This window comes from Pieris brassicae, chromosome 3, assembly GCF_905147105.1.
Source record: "Pieris brassicae chromosome 3, ilPieBrab1.1, whole genome shotgun sequence".
Lineage (NCBI taxonomy): Eukaryota > Metazoa > Arthropoda > Insecta > Lepidoptera > Pieridae > Pieris > Pieris brassicae.
This window is the reverse complement of record NC_059667.1, coordinates 21264726-21280928: the sequence shown is the minus strand read 5'-3', so window position 1 is coordinate 21280928 and position 16203 is coordinate 21264726. Positions and strand designations below refer to the sequence as shown.

At 34.3% G+C, this 16203-nt stretch overlaps 1 protein-coding gene across 3 annotated transcripts in view; it reads right to left on the bottom strand.

The window, feature by feature from the left end:
- Positions 1 to 15567, bottom strand: part of LOC123707840 — a 30615-nt gene extending 15048 nt beyond the window's left edge. For 2 of the 3 annotated variants that reach the window (XR_006753525.1, XM_045658200.1), the window contains exons 1-5: positions 15302 to 15567; positions 3923 to 3985; positions 3202 to 3360; positions 1896 to 2009; positions 927 to 1064 (exon numbers count right to left, since the gene is read on the bottom strand). Coding sequence is in view for 2 of the 3 variants with exons in the window: in XM_045658200.1 (XP_045514156.1) it covers positions 927 to 1064; positions 1896 to 2009; positions 3202 to 3360; positions 3923 to 3985; positions 15302 to 15359 (532 nt within the window). In the remaining variant the exon portion in view is untranslated. The remainder of the gene's footprint in view (positions 1 to 926; positions 1065 to 1895; positions 2010 to 3201; positions 3361 to 3922; positions 3986 to 15301) is intronic. The other variant, XM_045658201.1, reaches the window with a different exon arrangement.
- Between the last annotated feature and the right edge of the window lie 636 nt (positions 15568 to 16203).

The window sequence follows — 16203 nt, the reverse complement described above, 5'->3', positions numbered from 1 at the left end:
ATTACGGCATTTTGTACTCCATAAATCGTGTTTGTACGTACATAAATTATTTTAAAAAACCAGAGATCTGTATCTGTTTTATGATCCAATCTTATAGGTCTATAGTACCTATCACCTTCCTATACCATATACACGACTTTTTAGGTGTAAGGCAAGCCAGTTTCCTCACGAACTTTTCACCGTCTAAGTGAATGTTAAATGCGTCATAGACCGAAAGTCCATTGGGAGCCGGATTCGCACAACCTCAGGGATGAGCGTAACGTGTTAAAGCCACAAGGCCTACACAGTTCATTATAAAAAAAATACTATAGAGAAACAAAAAATAATTTACCAATACGACAATAATGACCGTATGACCAACTGTTAATATATATAAGCAATTAAATATATCTCTTATGTATAAAGCTTTGGGTTTGTTCGAACATTTATAACCAGAAGACGGCTGTATCTTATATTTGTCCCTAGAATAGCAAATATTAAAACATTAGAAATTTACGAAAAAAAAAAAAGAAGAAAAATCTGATACTATCAACGTTTCGTAAAGGTCAAAGATATAATGAGCATTTTAATCGACAAGATTCTGATAATGGAGTGTTTTAGATTTAAAAAAATGTAGAATAATATCAGTAATGATAAAGAAATTATATATTGGTTGTCAATTGACGAGTACGTTCAGAAACTTTTTTTTCTCTATAATGGCAACATAACTTTAACAATGTCAAGTAAAAAGTTGGGAAAATACACGCGAGAAAAAGCAATCAAAGGGATTCAGAAACTTGTTTTGTTTAAACTAAGAAAACTATGAAGCTACTTTAATATACAATTAAAAAAATATCTTCTTCATTAAAGCATTTAAATCCATTTCTATTTTGTGTGATATACGCCGGACCAGCTTAATAATAACTTAAACCACAGAAGATAAATACCATTCTCTTGTCCCGGACAATCGAGTATTGTGCAATTCCTGACACCCTCTTGAGAGCAGTAACAATCGTTGCATCTGCTCTTCCATCTCGTGCCTGGTAAACAATCTTTCCCCGACTGCAAATCCGCTTTCATTTGAACTAGAGAATATAAATTTTATTATAATCCTATTCGTGATAATTTTTGTTCGTGTATTAATTTTCAAGTTGCAGTTTTAACTGAAGTACTCTTTCGTCTCTAACTGGCAAATTGTAGTTTTTTTTTTAATAACTGAATTTGACTTGACCAGACATAAGTTACCTTATATAAAGGTTTCGGGTGCTTGTGACCAAAGACACTCTTATGTCAAAAATGTTCTATATTCTCGTTTATGGTTTATATATATTTTTTAAATTTTATAGAATTTATGGGAACGCTCGAAACTACATTGTAATAATTTGAATTACAATGTAGTTTAAATTTGAAAGTTGCAATGTTGCCAGCATTAAAGATACTGGCACATGGATCAAACTTGTTTTAATTTTTTCTTTTATCTATTTAATTAATTTTTATGTAATAGGAGGCAAACGAGCAGGGGGCTGAAGTGATGCCACTGCCCATAGACACTCACTTTGCCTGTCTTTATATAGGAGACTATTACGGGTTTATGAAATAATGAAAAATATTAGAAAAGGTTTCAAGTTCAATTAAGAATATTAACTAAAGTATTTTTTTAATACAAAAATATAAAAAAATATTTTTATTAAATAAATACTTTTCAACAATTTTACAGAATAATATAATAAAATAATAATATGTTACATTAGAAAACCACTGTCGTTAGTATAAATGTAACTATAGCAGTCTTGTTTCGGAGCTCGATAAATGCATACAAAAATAGTTTTTTAATTTACCTTTTTTTATGTTAACGTTAGGCTATCTAATACCTGACTGGATAATACATTTATAAGCTGCGGAAAATATGAACTTACTGGTTCCTCGAGAACAGCCCTTCATAGTACAAAGTACTAGACCATTGTCAAGGCATCTACATGTATTGCAGTCTCTCTTGAACGACGTCTCTGGCTTGCATTTTAAAGGTTCACCTGGAAATTGCCAATTTTGTCTATTTACGTTATCTGTTTAATCTATTCAATACATAATAATAAAAATTTAAATACGTTGAAAAACTTGAAAACAGTGCACCTTTACTGAACACATGCTCGCTCTGATACTTATATACCTTTAAAAATATTTAGATGTAAATAAATTTACCCACTAGTAATCGCTGGTCTATTGTTTTATTGGCATTTTAAGGGTTTTGCAAATGCATCCGTACTCTATAACTTCCAATTTCGATGTACAGTGCTACATATTTCTCTTGGTCAGTAAGAGCGGTACTGTCAGGATATAAGTATTGCCAGTAAATAAATATTAACCCTATAAGGCTTGTACTTTGAAGTCATGCAGGATAACTTAATAATTTATTGAAATGTCTTAATAAAATAATGTGACTAGTATCGAGAAAATACAGTTCTAGGCTTAAATAAATATGACACAAACGTAGGAACAACTGATATGATAGGTTTTGTTACCTGTGCTATGAATATAATGTCTTTTCAGATACTTAGCAATCAGAACCGTTCGATAAATACATTTGCCATTGAAATTATTAATGCAATTCGTAATTATTTATTGTACGCACCAATAAATTACAAAAAATAATGTCAATCTGACATTTCAAAATGGCGACGGTAATGCCAATTTCACCAGTTTTAACAACTTAATATTGAAGACACAATCGTTCTCGCTGTTGGATGTTGTAAAAGACTTTTGGATTTCAATTAATTAAAAGAGTTATTGAGAAATGTTATTCGATTCATAGTTACATAATCTCTAAAGTATATATATGAATTGGCAAGAAAACAAATTGTGGTTGTTTTGCTACGATACGAACTTTTATTCGTACGTAACTTTTGTTTCGCACATAGGATACTAAATTGTTGCACATCCAGGTTCGAAACACGATCACTGAGTTTCCAGTCACGTGCCTAGATACTATACTAAGGGTACACAGAGTCGAAACTGATTTAAACAAGAAAGCCCTCAGTTAATATGCGAGTTCTTAGGACCATGGAAGAGACTCTTGTTTCATGGTACAGAAACCAAACATATACTGATTTAAGTGCTTACGGCCGTTCATGGATTCCTGCAATATCAAGATGTCTTTAAGAAAGCCCTCTACTTCGTATCTGTTAAATACGTGGTGACCAGCTGCCATTGCCGGTCGTGACTTACCATAGGCCTTATCACAGACATCTTGTTTTAAGCAGATGGCTCTGCCCTCCTTGGAGCAGCGACATGCGTGACAATTACTCAGCCACTCACTCCCGACCAAGCACTCGGTCTCTAACCGAACATCTTCGTATGTGCTGAATTCTTCTGAATTTATGTATTCTGCAATTGGAATTTTATCGATATAAATTGTATGGCTAAGTAACTGGGTGGCACCCTAAAAATGCAATATATATATAGATATACGTGTTTCTTAAGGTCCTCTTTCATAAAATCTGTCAAATCGCACGGTTTCTCAGCATAGCGTAATCACAAATTGATTTGAATGAACTCAGTGTTAGAAGACGCTAACACTACTACAAGTTTTTATACTTTAATTAATATATTTTATAACATATAACTATTGTTTTTAAAGTAACATAAAATATATTTCAAATTCAAAATCATTTATTCGTTTAGGTCATGTGCGCAATATAGACTTGAATGGACGATAAGAACTGACAATAAACTCTCCGCCACTCTTTTAATCGCCAAGTTTTTTGTTTTACAAAGTTAGTAAGGAGCTGCAACCATGTTCCACAAGACATTTTAAGTAATTAATAGTTAATTAATAATAAAAAAACAAACATTTGTCCTCTACCAGCAGTAGGCATGGTGAAATTTCACACCCTTAAATTATCGTGCGAATATCACGCAATTATAATTTATAACGTATAATAATAACCTTTTTCTGTTGTGTCCGTTATACTTGAATCTTTCGCTGGAGCTTGTGACGGCACCCGTATCGCTGAAACAAACAATACTTTATCAATATAACATTTTTTCTGAAGATAAATTTACTTAACTCAAAACCATAAAACTTACTCAACTTGGAAGTTCGGTAAAAAATATTAGCTATCTATTCTCAAATCCGCTTGACGACCTAAGATTATGTAATCTTTGCGTTCGTACGTAACACACGTAAATACATTTAAATACAATTAATTATCTACACAAGAATCATTTATTTATATGTATTGTAATACTATAGCTGTATCAACGTTTATATATACTGTAGAATTATACTAATCTATTCATTTACAAGAAAACCTATAATTTTAATGCTTTTTCGCCGACGGGTCTTAAGTCTTAGGCGTGCCCGACGCTTAAAACTTTAGACCATACCTTTTTTTTTTATTTCACAATTGCATATAATAATTTATCGAAATGGAAATTTAATAGACAAGCCCATACTTGAGTCAAAAGACCGTTTAGTATTTATTTTCTTTTTCCCGCCAAATTTTCGTCTAAAGACAACGCAACATTTCGGGCAACGATAGCAGCGCGCGGCCGATCATCAAATTGCCCTTTAGCCTTCACAATTATTGCAGTTCTATTAATAGCAGGAAACAATTGGCTCGATAATTACCCTCAGCTATATCTTAGAATTCCATAGATACTATAGAAATATTGAGCAAAAAGTTTGCATGACAGAGAGAACCTCATTTGATTAATTACGAATTGCATTCCTCAAAGTTCATCTTTTACTTGACTAAATTACATTTATTTTCCATATTTTTGTACGGATCAGAGTCCTGGTCAATTCGTGCAATAGAACGAAAATTGATACAGGCATTCGATATGATGTTCGACTAGAATGTTGGGTATGCCATGGACTGCAAAAAGAACAATAAGTCCATTCTCAAACAACTATTTAGACCATCATAATACTAGCATTTGCAAATGGATTACTTTGGCCATATTTCCAGGAGATAACCGAAAAGTCTCGACAAGCTGGTAAGGTAGGGAGGAGTGACAGCAGGAGAAGTTGGGGTGTTAACATCCCTATGAACTGATACAATGAGGATAGATTGGTGTAGAGGCAGGAAGTCTACGTATCGGTTTGCTTTTCAAGAGGTGCAGGAACTTCAGTAATGAAGACTACTAAGAAGGAGAATGTGAAGTGTAAAAAAGTATTGTACATATGGTTATAAACTGATATTTTTATTTTATATACCTTATTTTAAATCTATATATATCTATATAAATCTAATATCTAGCATTCATCGATTATACTAAAGCATTTGACTGTATCTCACATGAAAGTATTTGGCAGGCGCTTTCATATCAAGGCATACCAGCCATATACATCAACATTATTAAAGACAAGATAAGTAGAGTACCAGTGAAGTAAAATTAGACAGACTTGGACCAAAATTTCGTATCAGAAGAGGAGTAAAACAAGGAGATTCCTTATCACCCAAGATATTCATAGCCGTCCTTCAAAATATTATGAAAGAACTGCGATGGGAAAGGAAAGGAATACAAATAGACTCGAGATATTTGAGCAACCTACGTTTTGCAGACGATATAGTTTTGTTTTCAGGAACGCTAAACCAATTACAAGAAATGATAGAAGACCTAAATACTGACAGCAAAAAAATAGGACTACAAATAAATACTTCGAAAACAAAAGTTGCAACAAATAACAACATTTACCCGATTATGCTTAACGGAACAACCATCGAGTATATGGCTATACTTATCTTGGTGAACAAGTCTCACTTAAGAAATAAAGACATGACAAAGAACTGGAGCGCCGCGTCACCACAACTTGGAAGAAGTTTTGGAGCTTAAAGGTAAGCTCCCAAGTACTTGGATTGGATTGGATTGGATGGATTGGAGCACAAACTTGGATTTTCAAAAACAAAACAAAAGCCAAAATACGTTCGTGCCAACGTGCGATAGAAAGGAGTATTCTCGGAATTAAATCACGCGACAAACATAAAAGTGAAAATATTCGCAGAAAAACCAATATTATTGATGCTGAGCAATATGCCCTTAAACTTAAATGGAGATGGGCCAGCCACGTAGCCCGTTGTACAGATGACAGATGGTCTAGAGCAGTAAGCGAATGGACGGGTCCGAAAGGAAAAAGGAAGAAAGGAAGACCAACAGAGCGATGGGCCGACGGGATCGAGAGGGTAGCTGGCAGAAATTGGATGACGATGGCAAATAATTAGGGTGGAAAAAGTTGGAGGAGGCCTTCTCCCGGACAGTGGCCGCATCTTAGTAAAACTATAAATTTATCTTTTTTATTTTAATCAAATGTACGTCAAAGATGTGGAATAAAGGCTTATTATTATTATTTTAAAATAATTTCAATTTACGATGTGCATAATTCCTATTCCAGATTTTCTCGCTGAGTGAATGTAATTCTTTGAGAAATAAATTATATTTGAACTGAAGTGACTAATTAAATGACGATATTGAATGAATCAACAGTTTATCAAAGAGAGCGATTAGCATAAGCATTTCATAGTAAATGCACAAACAAACCTACGCTCTCGTTTCTAGTAACTAGGGTCGGGAGATAACGCTTGATAAGGATTTCATTCAACTGGTTCGAATCTCATTTTTAATTATATCTTAAAAATAAATCAATGGCGCTACAACCTTTTTACGTCTGGACCTTAGATTTAAGTTCAGAGTTCTGTTCCACACGCCGTCGACTTTTTGGGTCCAAGGCAAGCCGGTTTCCTTGTCTTTCCTTTTATTTATATATAAAATGCGCACATAGAAATAAATTTCATTGGTGCAGAGCGGGGGCTCGAACCTACGACCTCAGGAATGAGAGTCACATGCTGGATCCACTAGGCCAACACGGCTCTTATATCGTTATATAATATAAAAACTACTCTGCACTTCATTAAGACAGTTTTAACTACAAGCAGCACTAAGACAAATTAATATTTCATAGTATTTGGTCCCCATTGGTTCGACCAAATTGAAAAACAGTTTATATTATAAATCGCTATAAAAAATCTCAAACAGCTTAATAAATTGGTCCAGCACCCTCGATTTCTCTTTTATCTTTTCATACCACGGGCAACAGGGATACGGATATTGTCTGCTGCTGATATACTCCTATTGCCAGAAAGCTCGCGAGTAAGCGAGCTCGTTGCGTGCACAGCTATTTAGGATTTGGTGAACTGTTGTACCAGATCCATGTTATCCAAAATCTGTATTTTTCTCTCTTAAAATATATTACGATACAGCGGAGAGCCTATTGATGTTCTAGATAAATAATTACTATTCTTGTCTTGTGAATGAATTATAGTGTTTTTTTCTTAATTATTTACGCAATTCTTGTGCCTCAGTATCTATTATTTTTTATTTGCCTGAATGACATTGTTTGTTAGCGATAACGCCACCCGTTGTCTTATGTTATATGTGTTTGTTTAATAAAGAAATATAGTATTTATACAAATTGAGTTTATTTATAACTGTCACGTCACCATGAGATTGGAAGAATCGTACTAATAACTAGAAGGATGCAAGTAAAAAGCGAAAATATAAGACGAAAAAAAAAGTTATAGATGACTTACATTATGCCCTAAAACAAAAGTGGTAATGGGCGGAGAATAAATCAAAAAGCACAGATAAAAGGTGGACCTTAAAGACAAGATATAGAAAGGACCAAGGGGGAGAAGAAGAGGGCACCCTCAAAAAGGTGGATAAAGAGGTAGAAGCGTTAGGAGGAAGCAAATGGAGAAAGAAAAGAACGATAGAAAAGACAACAAGAAAAATAAAAATGTATATAACAAATGTAAAAAAATAAACTATATATTCTACATTTGTAAAGATACAGCAGTTATTATTATTATCATCTTTTTTAGTACTAGTTGTAATTTATATTGAACACTCCTATTACAGAAACTTAAAGTAAATGGTGAGACCAATTTGCAATATCCGTAACAACATTCGAACGTTCGAACAGCTCGCAACAAAATTAAAACTTCTTATTTCTATTTATACAAAGCTATTTATAGTTTCAGTAATTGACAGTCAAATTGCCATTTGTCGATTAATTGGTGACGAGACAGTCGGGCGCCATTTCATTTACTGGACTAACCTTATGCTATTTGTTCACTTAGCTTACGCTACTTGAGGCAATCAAAGGCTTCAGCAGAATCTTCCAAATTCCGTCCGTCAATCTAGATGCAGGCGTTTCTCATTGGAATTCTTTGCGAATATAATAGATAAACGCTTATTCAGAGCCTTGATTCGGTAGGGGCCTGATGAATTTAAAAAAGCTAAAAGTATAATAATAACATTGATTTGAAAATTAAAGCATGGGAAGAGAACACAGTGTAGAACTTTCTACTTAGTAGCATGTGACTCCAAAGGTACGTACTTTTCATTTCGCTTCTTTTTCTTCTGTGTCTGATGAGTTCACAGACAATGTCTGAAATCGAAATCCATATCGGCGAAAGACGCTTCGATTTCATAAAAAGTTTTGTCACTGCCAGTCTTCGTTGGCGCATGGGCGTTATATGAAGAGACGCGCTTAGCGTTCTGTTCGATTATGTTTATATTCTATATTAATGTATCGAGTTAATATTTACTCCATACTCCAGTATTAATGTATTTGTTGACGTGACGCAGATCACAGGATAAAATACTGAGAAATTAATTAGTTTAACAATGACCTCATGCGGTATTGAATTATTCATTTCAATAAACGTGATTATACAAATATACAGCAGAACGACGAGAGCATCTATGTACTCTTCAGGGGGGTTTTCAAACACCACGAACTTCTAACATTGGGTTAGAATTGTAGGTCATTTTCATAAGTATCTAAAAAATAAAATTTAAACATTTTAGAAAACATCATAATCGCTCTGACTGGACCTATTCGTCTCCGGACGTCCGTCTCGGTAAAGTCGAAAAATAACAGATTTATACACGCGCAAATAAAGTCAGGGTATAGAAGATGAAAAGGTACAAATTCCAGTCAGCCTAAAAATAATTACATCAAACGGCATACAATTGTAATAAAAACTTTATTACACACATGAATGGGAAAGATGCTGACGTCTACGTCTCAGTACATAAATACCTAGTATCCGGTTTGAAGCGATTTGATGTATTTTCGTAGAGAAACTGCTGGTTTTCTCTTGGCTAAAGCTCTGTACTCACTGGATATTTTCAACTCAGGTTAGCTTAGCAAAACCAGTGCGTTTAGATGTATCCTTGATAATTACAATATCATACCAATAGCGCTACAACCCTTTACGTCTAGGCCTCATATGTATCTGTTCTGTTTCTGATAGGCAAGTAGGTGATCAACCGTGCCTGACACACGCTGTCGACTTTTTAGGTCTAAGGCATTCCGGTTTCTTCACGACGTATTCGTTCACCGTACGTGAGAGTTTTAAAACCGCACATAGACAGCAAAGGTCTCAAGGTACAGCTGGGGATCGAACCATAGGACAACATTGTTCCTCCTTCCATCCACCCACAAAAAGATGGATGTTAAGTTTGACGTGTCTATCTGTGGTTTAATAGTTTCTAAACGAATGGATTAAACCTATATTAAAACGCTTTTTTTAGAAAGCTGACGTCATCGTGATGGTTCTTTAACGCTCTTTTCTTAAAAAAGCGTGTAGTAATTCTTAAAAGGGCGACAATGCCAGCCTTCTGGCAATGTGAGTCCATGGGCTATATCACTCAGATAAGCCTCCTTCCCGTCTGTACCCTGTTATATAAAAATGTTAAAAATTAATGAAACTCTGTTGTTTCATCAGACCTTTTTTTGAGAATGAAATATCGGGAGTTGCCTGCATTTTTTAATTATTCTTCGACGTGTTGATTACTTGGCAATCTTTTCCCTTACTATTTGATCCCTACATAAAAATATCAATGCACAGGTGTTCAAACGCACGACCTCAGGGTTGCGTATTAATTTGCAGATACCATTATAAACGCCAAATAATCTTAGCTGGAGGACTATAAATATCAGAAACCGTTATATGTAAAATCTTTAAAACAAACTACGATAAAATACATAATTGTAACCAGTTGAAGGAGGAAAACCGTAAACTGGTACATTGACATTACAAGCGGAACCTAGCGTTACCGTTACTTTGAAATAGTGAAATTGCAGGACATTCTAGGACATATATTAATTCAATAGCATGGTCATGTTCTCAAGGGGAACAACTTTCTACCTTATTTGCCCATTAGTCATTATTACTAATGAATAAGTTTGTCAATCTATGTACTGGTCACACGACCCTATTATTACATTTTAATTATTGTATAATTAAGTATGTTGTCTTTGAAAGTATAGCAAGTGTAATAAAGAAAATAGTGATTTATGTAACTTAACATTAGTGTAGTTACATATAGTATATAAGTAGAAGCCTAAACAATCATCACTCTTGAAGGCAATATTTTTTTGTTTTTATTACACACATTTTCGTTTACGATAAGGTCTATGAACCCTTAGATAAGCAAAGTTTGTGTTAGTTAGCTCATATTTTAAAAGTCAGCTGTTACACGGCTACAAACAAAGAGATTTATTTAAATGTTTAAAAAAATAACGCCACTAAACTTCCCGGCAATATATTTTAGCAGCAGTCTAATAGAGGCAAATAATATAATAACTAATGCATGGAGCTTAGTTTTAAAAAATGCGCGCATAACAATGCGTAATATTCTATTGTCTTTGATACCTTTTTCGGACGCATGTATCATCACGCGGTCTAAAACAATATCATATTACAAATGGACATGTGTCGCATACGTAAATGCTTATCAAAGGTCGCGGTATCTCTCATTCATAATATTATGATGTCATTAACACGCAGCGGCCATCTTTCCGGGGTTTGACATTAATGGGTGGGATATTAATTGCAGTTGCAGGAAGCCCTGTGATTCCTCAATAGGGCAGAGAGATTATTGCACCTGTTTTCTTAATCTTTATTTTACATTTAGCCTTTAGGCTCCAAGACGCCGTACAAACAATTGTTTATCAAATTATTGATTTTTGTACTGAACAGTATTGGCCTAGTGGCATCTGCATGCTACCCTCATCCCTGAGATCGTAGGTTCGATCTTTGGCTGTGCACCGATGGACTTTCTTTCTATGTGCGCATTAAACACTTGCTTGAACGGTTAAGGAAAACAACGTAATGAAACCGGCTTGCTTTAATCCCAAAAAGTCGGCGATCGTCGGGCACAGACTGAATACCTACTTGCCTACACAACTGATTTCTTTTGTTTTTATTTTATTGCTATATTTAGGCAAGTTATTAGTTAATTAGTAATTCCTACCATTCTTTGTGCTATTTCAAACTAATTTAGAGACTAATTCGGGTTCCTGTCATACAAGTAAAAAACAGTAGAAAATCGGGCACAAACATAATGATATTCTAAAAAGATAGCCGAGAAAAGAATTCTAATCGGAAATCCAAACTGTTAAATACTAAGATGTAAGGCGCCAAAGCAGTTATGCAAAGTGTTTTTTATATTTTATTTGCATGAATAAGCGGTTAAGCAAGTTTACTTTGAGACACTTAACGGTTTAAGTGACCTCAACAATACTAAAGATATTTTGTTGCCACAATTATCCTGTATACTTAAAAAGTAATTTTATTGTTGTGTTGGCAATTCTCAAAGATTGCCTGTTATAATAGAATTTTTATTAATTACAGTTACTCGTAAGAATCAAAAGCATTCACGATCCAGCCAATTGCACGTTTATTTAAGTATTATTTGTAATTGTTACCTTTTGTTTACCTACTAAAATTACTACCAGTTGTAACTTGTTTCTAATATGAATGTGTTGGGCAAAAATAATATGAGCAAAATGGATAGGTATCCATTTCGCCCGTTTAGTTTTTCTATTATGTCCTTCCTAAGTAAAAAATATTTTAACAGTACTTTGACAACTTTAATTATAGATATTTAATTATAGAAATTATAGTATTTTAAATTCTATTCAATTCGATCCAGAATGCGGTTTAGAAAACTTGGAACTCAGCCTTAGGATACAAATGTTTTTGGAGACGAAGATTGCACTCCATCAAAGATGACTGACTGTCCTTTACCTGTACTATTTCAACTTATTATCAGCTCATGCAGTACCTGCAGCAAGCCTTACGCCATTCCAAATTACTCCCATTCCAGGTACTCTTGGCTACTCCTAAAAGGCCATATACACTAGAGGCAGTAATCAGAGCATCACAAATTCAGAAGGCAAATAATTAGCAGTCCAAAAATGTCAGAGATAGCAGGTCCCAGCAAGACTAAAACTTAATAGAACCTCAGTCAAACAATCGAATAAAACGCTGAAATTAGATTTTTACTATTTAGTATGCTGCAAATACGCTGAATTACTAGCCGAAAATGGGATCTGATGTAATCGATGCAGAAGTTGGGCGCATGAAGACTGCACGTCTTACACTTGGCAGCTACTTCTTTGATAAATGCGAAGACGATCAGTCATTCAATCAACATTATCCTTTTTGCCCAGTTCGGGCAATACGGATAATTGATACTTTTTGTTAATGCTCATAATTAATATAGAAATCATTAAAGTTTTTAAATCTATGTGATTATTTTCCAAAGATTATTAACCACACTCCAATTAAAAGTACAAAGTGTTCTATTGATAGTGTTTATCAGATAGTGGTTTTATTTACATTTACATTATCCCTTAATATATGCGTCTTGCTTCCCCCACCTCGGAGTAGTGGGGTCGCTCCGTGAAGCCTACGAAGTGTCTAGGAGACTTCTGTGCTTCTTGAAGGAGCTAGGCTGGCTGAGTTAGCCAGGACTTTACGCAAAATAAATCTAGTGAGCGTCTACGTGCGGAAACTGAATCCACCAACCATACCATAGAGGGAACGGCCTAAAACTTGAGTAATATTTCTCTATACAAATTAACAATTCACAATTCATCTCCTCCTTGCCCTTGAAACATCACTTAAGATCAAAATCGTAGACAGAAATGTCAACCGGATGCATGTTAATTAATTAATTGGCAACACAGATAATTGTTTAACTAATAGGTCCAAGGCTTGTCGACAGAAAAAAAGGTTTCCCACAGATAATAATCGTATTGTGTCATTGTTATAATTGAAACTAAGTATTGGGGTTTTTTTTTGCAACTATGATTTGAATTTATTTATCAGTGATTCGCGGAATGAATTTCTTTACTAGTAAGGATTACCTAAAGGCCTGTATAGTGTGGAAGAGTATTTCGAACATGAGTTTTGACAACAATTAAATAACTTAACTGTTCTTAGTATGACGTCATGGTAATTAATATGACATTTGCATCGCTATCATGTAACTGATTGTGGGGGTTTTATTTAAAAACTAAAAATCGATATTTGCAAATAAACCACGATTACGATTATTAAAATATATAAATATTCAAAGACTAATCTACTAAGATACTAAGATTAAGTAGTAACAATATCGATGAGCGGGAATCAAAAATCACATACAAACTTGGCTAAACTGGGCTGACAAGGGACAGCCATTTTGAAGTAAGTCTTCTGTGCCTACGTATCAGTATTGTAATGCCGTTAATGTAACCCGGCATAGGACTGGGCCATTAAGATGATATGAAAGACATAAAGTTATTAATTAAATTAAAGATTTTTATAACATTGAATGGCATAATAACGATTTGCCCCATTTCAAATGATATTTTGTATTACTCGTAATTTCGGATTATAATATCCAACTGAGTTTATTACTAGTTTTTCTCAGAAAAAAATAATTATTAAATCAGTGAATGGTGCTGTTTAATTCCGATTTCCTCACAATGTTTCCTTTACAAGCGAGTGAATGCGCACATAGACAAAGAGTCCATTGGTGTACAGCCTGGGACTGAAACTGTCACCTCAGGGATGAGAGACTCGCGTTGAAGCGTAGTTCAACACTCGCGGTTATCAATAGTCCAAACTAAAAGTCGTTGCATATACTTGCATAGAGTTAGAGGGTCCAGATTTAGCAGGAATAATTGCTTCCATAAGTCAAAAACATATGAGATTTGAAGAAGACAGTCACGACTACATCTAATCCTCCGTGCTTTTTCTCTGTTAAAATAATAACCACATAAAAACGACGTCTAATTCAGGTTGAATTAGACGTCATTTTATCTCATCAATAAAATCATTTTATGCCTTCATGACGTCGCACAAGCAAGAAAGAAGATCTCTCAATTTGATTGATTCAATCAATATATACTAAACTATCTGAGCTTTAAATGTCACGGGCAAACCGGCAGGACGCTCACCAATTGTTAAGTGATACCGTCGCCTATGGACACTTACATTGCCAGCCTTTTTTTTTTGAAGCTCTTTTTTTGTAGGACAGTAAATCAAATAGGTTAGAAAATATATCACATAACGGCAAGCGAAAACTTTCATAAAAACATGCTCATTTGTGGAACTGCGAACGTCGAAGTGATACGCGTTTTTTATTCTGCTTCGACATCCGATGAAGAAACCCGCAATTATTAATCCGAGTAACTCATCTGAATATCCGTGGTAAATGCGATAGGATGCAGAGAGACCCTACATCTCTACGCAACGGAATCAAGCCGCTCGGGAAGTAACTGGTCATCGACGGGTATTTCCATAATATACACAAACTCTATAATATGTAAGATGTCGAGGAAAATTCATGGAAAAACCTATTTCAATCGGCCATCTTCCTGAATATATAAAAAACGGTTTGACAAAAATTACCAATAATGGGGATGCGGTTTAATTGCTATGTTATCATTCGGTGTCTCATCTCTTTCTCCTACTACTTTTCTGGCCCATCAAGCAGTGAAAGCTGTGGAATTAAACACACTTTGACGTCGGAGTCATTGATTTTGTTTCAAGTCTTATTTTAGGAAACAATATTGTTCCGGATACAAGACCTCTGGATTATAAACTCTATTATTTTTTTATTTATTTTAGCCTTAAATTATTTCCCGATCCACTAATATCTGGTTAACCTATGTGTTAGTAAATATTTGTAACAGTTAGTATGTATCAGGAACCCTCTCCGTTAAAAGGCCTCCTCCAAGTATGAACTCTATATATGCCACTAAAACCGCCATTCGAAGTAAGATAATAATAAAAAACAATAGAAGCTTATGTGATATAAAAAACGAGTCGCATTTTAGTCCCAAATTAAAACTTTAATATTTAAAATCATTACAGTTATTGTTTTACAACAGGAGATTTTTTAATTTTATAAATTTTTAACGTAATTTGTTCCGTTAAATATTTCTCCTGAAACATTCACGAATATTAAAATAACTCACCAGTGCCCTCAGTAAGCTCCATATAAATAAAAAGTCCGATTACAATTAACCACTTCATTTTACACTATCACTACACGTCCACCACCCACCACAGCTTTCGCACCACTGATGTACCAATTAAACTGATCAAGGCACAAAATTAAACCTGCTCCTTCTGATATATAATTTTATCTAAAGCTACATGCAAAAGAACTATATTTGAATGGTTATCTATATATAGCGGCATATTAAATTGTCAAGCCGTATAATTATGATAATGTTAGTTCGAATAGGGTCTCAGTGACCAAAGATAACAGATCGGTAATAATAATTAAATCATTATACGTTACGCTGTGGGTGGGTTAATGCTTTACGTCGTGAACTATATGAGATAGACATGTCACGATATTATACAAATGAGGCTGGTATTTTTAAATTAAGATAGTAAAAACACGGAGTTTTAGTCGAGAACTTCCTTCAGGCTGTCTGCCCATCTCTTGCTCTGTCTTCCTCGTTTCGTTTTTCGTGGTCGCCATTCTGTAATATTTTTTTTGTCAATTTCAACCTGCTATATCTATGCTGTATATAATACAGTACAAATACCGTGGCTTTCAATTGGTAAAATAATTTTTAATTGTTACATTTAACCTTACAAACCTTTTTATTTATTATATCAGATTTTAGTCAGCTTGTAGAAAACTAAACAGGTTTTGAACACATTTTAATATACACTATACAAAAAACACTTCTGTTGTTTGCCAAGTAAGTAACTGAGACGTTTACTAGTGAATTTTATAATTGACTAGATAACCCGGTAAATTTCGTATCACCTACATATATTTGCTCAAAACTTAATATTTTTTTTACAGACCAAAGAGATAGGACTTCATACAACCTCCATAAATGAAACACAGATACTGAAA